The 8,999-nt window shown below is 39.7% G+C and overlaps 2 protein-coding genes across 2 annotated transcripts; one reads left to right on the forward strand and one right to left on the reverse strand.

The window, feature by feature from the left end:
* Window positions 1–251: 251 nt before the first annotated feature.
* On the reverse strand, window positions 252–2,429 carry LOC128208375 (uncharacterized). Its single transcript, XM_052911935.1, has 2 exons — window positions 2,404–2,429; window positions 252–2,181 (listed from the first exon to the last, which is right to left on the reverse strand). The coding sequence occupies exon 2, from the start codon at window positions 2,172–2,174 to the stop codon at window positions 252–254; it is 1,923 nt and encodes a 640-aa protein (XP_052767895.1). The 5' UTR covers window positions 2,175–2,181; window positions 2,404–2,429.
* Window positions 2,430–3,017: 588 nt separating this feature from the next.
* On the forward strand, window positions 3,018–8,017 carry LOC128208376 (uncharacterized). Its single transcript, XM_052911936.1, has 9 exons — window positions 3,018–3,089; window positions 3,246–3,420; window positions 3,620–3,720; window positions 4,699–4,803; window positions 4,895–5,071; window positions 5,274–5,389; window positions 5,700–5,817; window positions 6,159–6,286; window positions 6,420–8,017. Exons 1-9 carry the CDS (start codon window positions 3,026–3,028, stop codon window positions 7,725–7,727), a joined length of 2,292 nt encoding a protein of 763 aa, XP_052767896.1. The 5' UTR covers window positions 3,018–3,025; the 3' UTR covers window positions 7,728–8,017.
* The last annotated feature ends 982 nt before the right edge of the window (window positions 8,018–8,999 follow it).

Here is an 8,999-nt window from a genome sequence, read left to right on the forward strand (position 1 = left end):
ATCCTCTTAATTATCCGTAGACTATCAAATGGCGTTTAAACCAAGTTCACAAACTTTCACGGAGATTAATGAATTTAAAGGTTAATCCGCTGGAAAAGATCAAACGTGGATTAAACATTTGACACTGAAAGCGAAAAGTGCGTTTATAAGTGTTATATGATGTAAGTTTATTAACTTGTAGTGACCAAAAAGGCAAACATTTATAAGTTCTTTATTTACTTAAATAACAAAATGCAAACGCACACACATGACTAATGTTGTAACTTGTAAAGGTGGACCGACACTTCATTGTCCAAGTCAGATTCCGGGTAAAAAGTTAAGATGACGAAGGAGTGTTTGGACTCAATCCCTATTCCATACGGCCGCTGCTTGGTAGGGATGGTTTTCAACGTCTCGCCAGAGGGGGAAATGATGTGAATGTTCTTTGATACAAAGCCGCAAACTAAGACTTCCCCACAGGCACTTACAGCTATTCCCTGTGGGCATCTGAGATTCGCATCGCTGTACACAAACCGCGGATCTGTATTTAGCCTGTCCTCTTCCAATTTCAGTGCTACCACAGTATGATTTGCTTCATCAGTTATATACACAGACTGTCTAAACACGTCTATGGCCACACCAAATGCGCGCCGAAAATAAGGCTCTTCTTGCCGTGCCGCCTGCTGAAAGATCTGGACGCAGAGACCCGCGTGATTGAAAACCCGGACACGGTCTTCACATGCCACAATGTAGCTGCCACGTAACACCGCCACACCGTAACACGATTCCTCCGTGAATATAGTCTGAAGGAGAACCAAGGAAGGTTTACGGAAAAGCTTCAACACGGGAGCGTGGCCGTGGACTTCGAATATCCGTACTAGTCGTTCTTGCGGATACGTCACAACCAGTCTAGTATCGGATTCCCTTGCGATGTCCCAGGGTGGAGTTGGACGCTTTTCTTCATACACTTGTTTGGTGTCTCGAACAAGACAGAGAGCGGTCCTGGTCTGGCTGCATAACACGCTTAAGTGATGGTCAATAAAGGCGACCCCGGACACCCACTGACGGCAGTTGTCGGAGGTGTCTATGTCGCACACGAACGCCAGATGTGTAGAGGACTTCTTTACTTTTGGCAGTGTTATTCCGTGATTTTTACGGTATACAACGTAACTTAATTCGGTTGAGTTCCTTGAAAAAGATATTGGAGGCACATCCGCGCAGTGTTCAGTGTCCAATGGTTTAGTCAATGTTTCCTTTTGTTTGGTAGATGCCATTTCAACATTGCCAAGACTTTGAACTGTTTTAATTGCTTCAACACTCTTACACGCATTAAATGCAAATGCAAATTCGTCCGTTACCTCCTCTCTTGAAAGTGTACCAAAATGTTTATTAAGTCTTTGTTTTGATTTATGACAAGCAATGAACTGTGTAATTGTCGAACTGTCTTTTGACTTCAAATTCGTTAACAAGTTTGAACAAAGTTGTCTCCCTTCAGTTGCAAATGTCTTTTCTTCGTCTATTTTCTTCTTTTGCACACTGCGCAATGTATCGGCAGCATCAAGGGCCTGTTGTTCCAGTTTCTCAATGTGTTCTATCAATCCTTTCTTTGAATATTGTATTGCACTCTTTACCTTATCATATTCAATGTTTAATTTGCTTTCCGCCAGAACACACTTTGCTTCATGGTCAGTAACGAAATGCTCGTTATATTCAACGTATTTCAGAAGCGCAGCCCTTTCGCTTGCAAGGTCAGTGCCCTTTATTGCTTCACTTATTTCAACAACTTTGTCACATTTCCTGTGCTCAAGGGACACACACATGTGGCAGCATAACGTATCATGATCATGACATATCAGGTTTATCTTACATCTCGGGTGCATGTCACAGGAAAGGTCCTCCTGGGCTTCTTTTATGACGGTATCATCCATCAAAGACAAAATGAGATGGTTTACCGGAAACTGGTCCGCCCAAGTGGTACGAGAGTTGTACGGATGGCTTGGTCGAGTGCTCGTGCGGCATACGGGGCACTGGAACGCCGAGAAGCTCGTTGCCATGGTGACGTTAGCAATGTGCGCACGCAGACATTCGGTACAGAATGTGTGGAGACAGGGGAGTGTGCGCGGTTTTGAGAGCGTATCCAGACACACAGGGCACCGGATGGGCAGCCGGTCCACTGGGATCACTGCTTCCGCCATTTCTTTCCTGCTTAAACAATGATACAATAAATCAATCAATCGATCAATCAGCCAATCAATTTGCCTTTCTGAGAATGAGTTTGATCACGAAATCCGTCAATCAAACAATTTAAAATCAGTTTAAGATTGAAATATTCAATGACATATTATTTTTTTACTTCAAGTTTCAAAGTTTCATATATTCAATCGGAAAATACAAAGAAAACAAGAAATATATGTCATAAAATACCGCCGGTCTTTGCAACAATTCTTTGATGAAAGAAATCAAATTTCATGAAATCTAGAAAACATTTACCTGAAGCCCTTCTAATGTTTCATAATAAGATATAGTTTCCCTTCTTTATTGAATTCCAAATCATTTAATTATACATTACAATGTAGCTGCTAATTGACAGGCGATATGGCGATATAGCGATATTTGATCCTTTGTCTTAGTCGGTGTGAAGTATACGTACACCGTTTGGCGAGGCATTGTCACTATACCGCGGATGGCTCGACTTCAAGTCTTACTTTATAAAGTTGGAAACTCATCAAGAGCAAAATACACGCACTCCAATATAATGCACATGATATCATGATTTTATGATTTATTTAATATATTTATATTTTTTTATTTCTTATATGTCAATCATGTGTTTATTACCCCTTTCAACGATTGCCACTGATTGATTTTCTGAAATAAATGATTGTATAAAGTTTCATGAAAAATAACAGTAAGTCATATCACTTTACAAAAAAACACAATAAAAACAATAATGGCAAGTATTTAATCCGTGTTTATATCTAGAGAGTATTCATTCGCTCGTTTACTCACATAGTTTTGTGTATTTAGTGGATTTAAATCCTATGACATGTTCTTTAATGTAATACGGATCTTTTTCATGTATCTGTTGTTTCTGACTTTGAAAAGAACACGTAAGTACGCGACTATTTGCAGTATAAGTCAACAATCGTCGTTCATTATGGTATACAATATAATGAGATACCTATTACTTAAAACAAATATTTAACAGAACTCACAGACAGTAGTTCATAATACACGAGAGTGCTAGGATCATTGTTTTCTCTCAGATGGGGCGTGCACGCTACCTATTTCGAAAGGAACCTGGGTGACGTCTTCACGTGGCACGTGGACAGTCGGTGACAACCAAACTTACGTAGAGAACTTCCGGTCAAAAGTAAACGTCAACCAACCAACGGTCACACTCAGCTGTGAGCAGAATTCCGCCGACCTCTTTGTGTTGGGGTAAGCTGCAAATGTCCCGAAGTGTTAAGAAAATGCCGGAAGTCCGAAATAAGATTGAGGCCGTTATGCATTAACATTAAAAGGCAGAAAACTCAGATTTTAAATAAAAAACATATATTTAACGCAACAAATATATATGCTCAGAGCATCTCTACAATATACCTATTCAACTTTACATATTCAATTGTTCAAATTTCAGGTTTCAGACAGAGATATTGACGGATATAATCTTGGACTACTACATTTGTTTGGAAATTCCGTCTCAGATATCACCCAAATACATCATATACATAGTTACAGGTAACACCATCACCAAGCAAATACGATAACCATAAAAATTATAAAACCGAATATGTAAGAAAATATTTTTTTTTTAAATATGCACTTTGTACTGTATAATATACAGTACAAAGTGCATATTTAAAAAAAAAATGTTTTTCAATATTTTTTCACATATTCGGTATTATAATTTTTAGTGAGGAATTATAAGATTTTTTTTATTTAAAAAAAATAAAAAAAATTGAGTTTGAAAATCCGGTGCCAGTGATGTATGGTTATCGTGTATCGTTCCTGCTCTTTCTATTTATCATCGTCCACGCTTTCCAACCCTTTCCTTTGTAAAAAGTGGCGTCCCTCATGTGAGTCCATTCATTTCCATTGGTTCATTTGCTGTAACTGAAACTGTCATGAACAGCAACTCATCTGTGATTATGCACCAGTCAATTGTAACCACAGCCCCCCCCCCCCCCCCCCCCGTGGAATAGCCGGGACTTTGACTTTCGGTCCAGCCAACCCCGGCTAAAATCCACGCCCTGCGGGGACGAACAGATGGTTAAATCCCCGCCAAATGCCCCCGCACCCCAGGGACCCTAGGTTAGGCCCATTCCCCGCTATATTTAAAGCGAAGACAAAACAACCGCATTCACCCGGCACTGCGGGGCCACCTGAAGAGTAAAAACACGGTCCATTTCCCCGGCTATCCCCGGTATACCCCCGGACCTGGGGGGGGGGGGGTGGCGTGGTTACAATTGACTGGTGCATTACGACTAACAACCACTTCATTCATTCATTCATTCATTCATATGTCACAAGCTGTACTGCATCTTCGTATATACAATAGTAGCAATACAATGACTAATTTGGAATGAAATCATTTGTAGAAAGTTATGTCTCGAGACACACACTTTTGATTACTGACAAATGAATATCAGCTGAATAATTTCCATATTGATAACATACACTATATAAAGAAACGTTAATTTTTTGTACCATTTTCAGAGACAGATGCTGTATCAGGTGACGAATTCACGAGCAACCTGACAGCCGCGTGCGATAACACAGGATATAGGTCGCCACAAAGGACACTGATTGCCATAAGCGCAGGTATCTCAATTTTCTACCCTCCCTTTATTTTTCTTACAGATAAACATACCAAATGAACCATTTTCCAATATGATATATTGAAATGTTACAGACGTCGCCGTGAAGGAGTTGAAAATCACTCTTCCAAATGTGGTACGCGGTGTTTATGACGCTAACGTCACCTTCCCAAACGGTCAGACCGGAAATGAGACCATAGTCAACGTGTGTAATGATACAAGTATTATCTCAATCGCAGTGGAAAACGCCACACGGAATGTTGGATTTTCAAGTATATTTTCACTTTTGCACTTATGTTCACACATTCCATTTTAAAGGCGTTTTTTAGAACGTTCTATGGTTATCAGATATTTCGCCAAGTATTTGTCTGGTCATGGTACACAAAACATTTCTATATATGTAAACAAACAAATCAATTAAAACGAAGAAATCATCCTCTTGACTGCTTTATAGCGACACTGATTCAATTCCAGGCTCTGGGGTTTTGTTCGGAATGAACTACTCTACGATAGATTCCACAACCTTTATCTATACCAGCAACAATGATACGGCGACGAACGGCGTCACCACATACAGCTTTGTGTGCTGGGTAAAACCTTGCGGAAATCAGGGCATTTTGTCAACCCGAGGGAACATTGTCGTCTGAACAATACCCAATAAAACTACTTATTTTGATCGCCCTAATCCAGTTATGAAGTTTATAACAGACCCTTTTTACCATGCTTGTATTCTTAAATACGATTCACCAGAAACGAGATAATTGACCAGTGTCGTTTACGTACATGTTGTTGTTTTTATACTAGGCCCTAGTCTAGGGTTCGTTTTTCTTTTCCCGGTCATTATTCTAATGGAGTCATTGTTTTTCGTTACACCGGTATTGACATAATCTCTTTTCACAGGCTGTCGAGTCTACCGATGGGTATGTGCACGCCACTGTGTTCCCGGAGCTGTGCCAGGACGGTCAAAACGGGACCGCCGTTCCTTCTGGCGGGCAGATTCTCGTCCTTAATCCATCTGGTATGAGTGTAAAGATGTTGCCGTATTAAATTCTGACTATAGAATGTTTATGTCGAATGCTAAGTTACATTTGTATGTGTATTGAATGTTTTAGTTCACATGATATTATTTTATATATATTTATAAATGTGTCTCACGTTTTTTTTTAATATTCCAGTTACCTGTCGTAAGTACATGCAGTTTGTATCATTTCATTTCCCTGATTAAATCAAAAGTGCAATCCAAACATTAGTTTCTTCTTTATATTATAAAGCGCAAATTAATACGAAATAAAAACGCTGTAAAAGGGTGTAAGTAACTTATTATTAAGAGTAAACCTTTGTATATGTTTTCTTATTTAGCAACATCATCCGAAGATGCAGATGACGTCACTGTGTACATCATCATTGGAATCGTTATAGGCGTTATTCTAATTGTGGCTGCTGTTATATTTGTGTTTGTCTGCCTGAAAAAGAGACACCAGCCTCAGGTTTGTTTGGATGACTTTAGCCACAGTTAATATTTGTATCAATTGTTAGACTTAAACGGTCTCTGAATTCTAAATAAGCTGATTATTAAATGTCGATAAACTCATGGTAAATGAAACATATTGTCCACTTTAGGATGAGGAATCGAGGCCACTACCGGAAAACATGGCTGATGAAAGGAAGAAGCGACCACTCAACAGCCGACCTAAATCTTCAAGTGATGTGTCGAAAATGAAATTAAGCAAAGGAACTGCTACAATGAAAAAGCCGGTTACAAAAAATGTAGCTGTTCAGGCGTCTATTTGGATGGGACCGATAAATCCGGCCAACCGGACCAAGACAGCATTGAAGGAATGTTCTTTACCCTCCACTCCACCAAGTCCCAACAAGTTTGTACCATACATCGGCTACATCAAGCGTCCACTAGCAAGAGCAAATACCGATGTAGAAAAGGCTTCACCAATGCTTCGATCAAGTACAACATTAGAAAGAAGCGAACCACCGAATAAGCGTTTGAAATGTGTGCCGAAAAGAAAAACAGTTGAAAACAGCCCAAGAGAAACGCTTATTACTCACATTAAAGATATTGACAGAAGGTCGTTAAGCCATTATTCGTCAGAATTTGAAAGACTACACCCTTTTCCAAGAGAAGGAAATCCTCAGCGTTATATAACTAATAATGACCTTATAAACTCTACTGATAAAATAATTGAACCAACAGTTGATAACAAATATAATGAACTATTAGGGAACAAAGGATTATTGGACGAATCTAGCATACTTGACGAGAAAACTGATAACGCAAGCAAAAGAGAAGAACCAAAGGAAGAACATAATGTTGTAAGCGTTTCGTCCGCAAAAACAGAGAAAAAAACGGTGGATTTTAAAGAAAACGAAAATAAACCTTCTGATTCCGAGACACCTCATGCAGTTCGAAGAGAGAAAACATTTAATACGGAGAAATCCAGGCCTTCGACCACTGAGGGCCGGATCGGAGCGGACAGCAAACTTGGTGTTAACCTGGAAATGGAGGGTTCTGTTCGAAAGGTCAGCTCCGCCAACATGGACAGATCGCGACATAAGCTTACAGGTGTATACAGTTATAACTCCCCATATGCGCTATCACGTGCCCAGAAGGAGTATGTAACAGCGAAACGAACCTGGGTCAGACAGAAGGTGTTGCAGTCTACTCAGAATAAACAACAATTTCAGGTCGTCCGGAGGCAAGAAAATGAACGTGCATTTGAAAAGTGGCTGAAGGAAAAAACGGCTTCTGTACAAAGACTGAAAATGAGGTATTCTAGAGCTCGCCCATCTTCTCCGAAACGACGACTTTCTAGAAAGTCTTCATTGTTATCAAAGAAGATGCCAGCGAAAGATGAGCCTAAAAGTGACGAGGACGCTTTAATTGTTGGAAAAGAGAACACCGAAAACACTGAATAGGCCTTTAATTCTGGATAGTATCACTGCCGCTGAAATGCCATTGTTAAAACGGGTGTTTGTTGTGTGATTTGTACATTCCATGTGTAGTTTCGATCGCATATGTTATTTGCTTTCTGTAAAAAAAAATCTGATAAAGACAACCTAAAATGCCCTTTAAACCTCTAATATGGTCATTAGATGGTTTGACAACTTTTAGGTGTATGTGCAGGACACTTTATTACAATGAACAGACGCGTAAAAGTATTGTGATATAAATGAACATATAAAACTACACAAACTAAAGTGTAACATTCTTAGCAAATAATGTGCACATGTTCAAATGCATAAGTATAAGTGTAATAAAACAATATCAACAAAAACATGAATGTGTACATCTTCCCCGTACTAATTAATCAAAGTCACATACCCTTTGCAAAAAAACAAATTCATAGAGTCATTTTCGGCAAAAACTTTCAAAGCATAAACACAACTTTCGTTATTGAAAGGCGTGACAAATGTAATACTCTAACTACAACCATTCAAGCGCAGTATGGTGGTGGTGGGTATTTGTCGTTCATGGACCGCCAGTAAGGAGACCTCATGACCTCGTCGTATGATGGCGGGGCAACACTAGGTAAAGGGGCGGACCGTTCCGGTGGAGTAAGGAAGTTCCGGTTCGGCCCCGTGCTGTCAAAGTTCAACACAATATCATTTCGAATTATCAGATGCGATCGTTCTATAGATGGATAACCATTCTCTTCGGACGAATTACTACTTGCGCGTGAGTTCCATCTAGAAACATTGTCGACTGTTAAAGCATTTCTACTTGCATCAGTCGCTGCTGCGGTCGTTTCAGTCTGTAAAAAGACATATCACACGAAGTCAATATGGCGTAATTTGCATATATACAGACCTGTCAATTTGTGGTTACGAAAATGACGGAAAGATAATAATATATGTTCTCAAATGTTATGTATTTGCTTAATGAAATTAAACACTAGACATCCCATTACCTCATTCCGCTGTGATCGTCTGGATGTAGAAGCAAGCATTTTGTCAATCGTTTCACAATTTTTGAAAAAGCCATGATTCCGTAAGGCTCGCAGTACGCGAAAGACGAAATATACGGCTATCACTACATCTATAACTATTCCCAAGTTCTTCATTTGATTTATTAAGCTACCCCACCACGTCAATTCCCCCACCTTCGAGACATGGCACTCGGCCTCGTCTGTATACCCACACTCGTGAAGGTCCTCGCCCAGCGAGCAGTAAAACTCTGTTGGCACACAT

The sequence above is a fragment of the Mya arenaria genome, chromosome 11, assembly GCF_026914265.1.
Source record: "Mya arenaria isolate MELC-2E11 chromosome 11, ASM2691426v1".
Taxonomy (NCBI): domain Eukaryota; kingdom Metazoa; phylum Mollusca; class Bivalvia; order Myida; family Myidae; genus Mya; species Mya arenaria.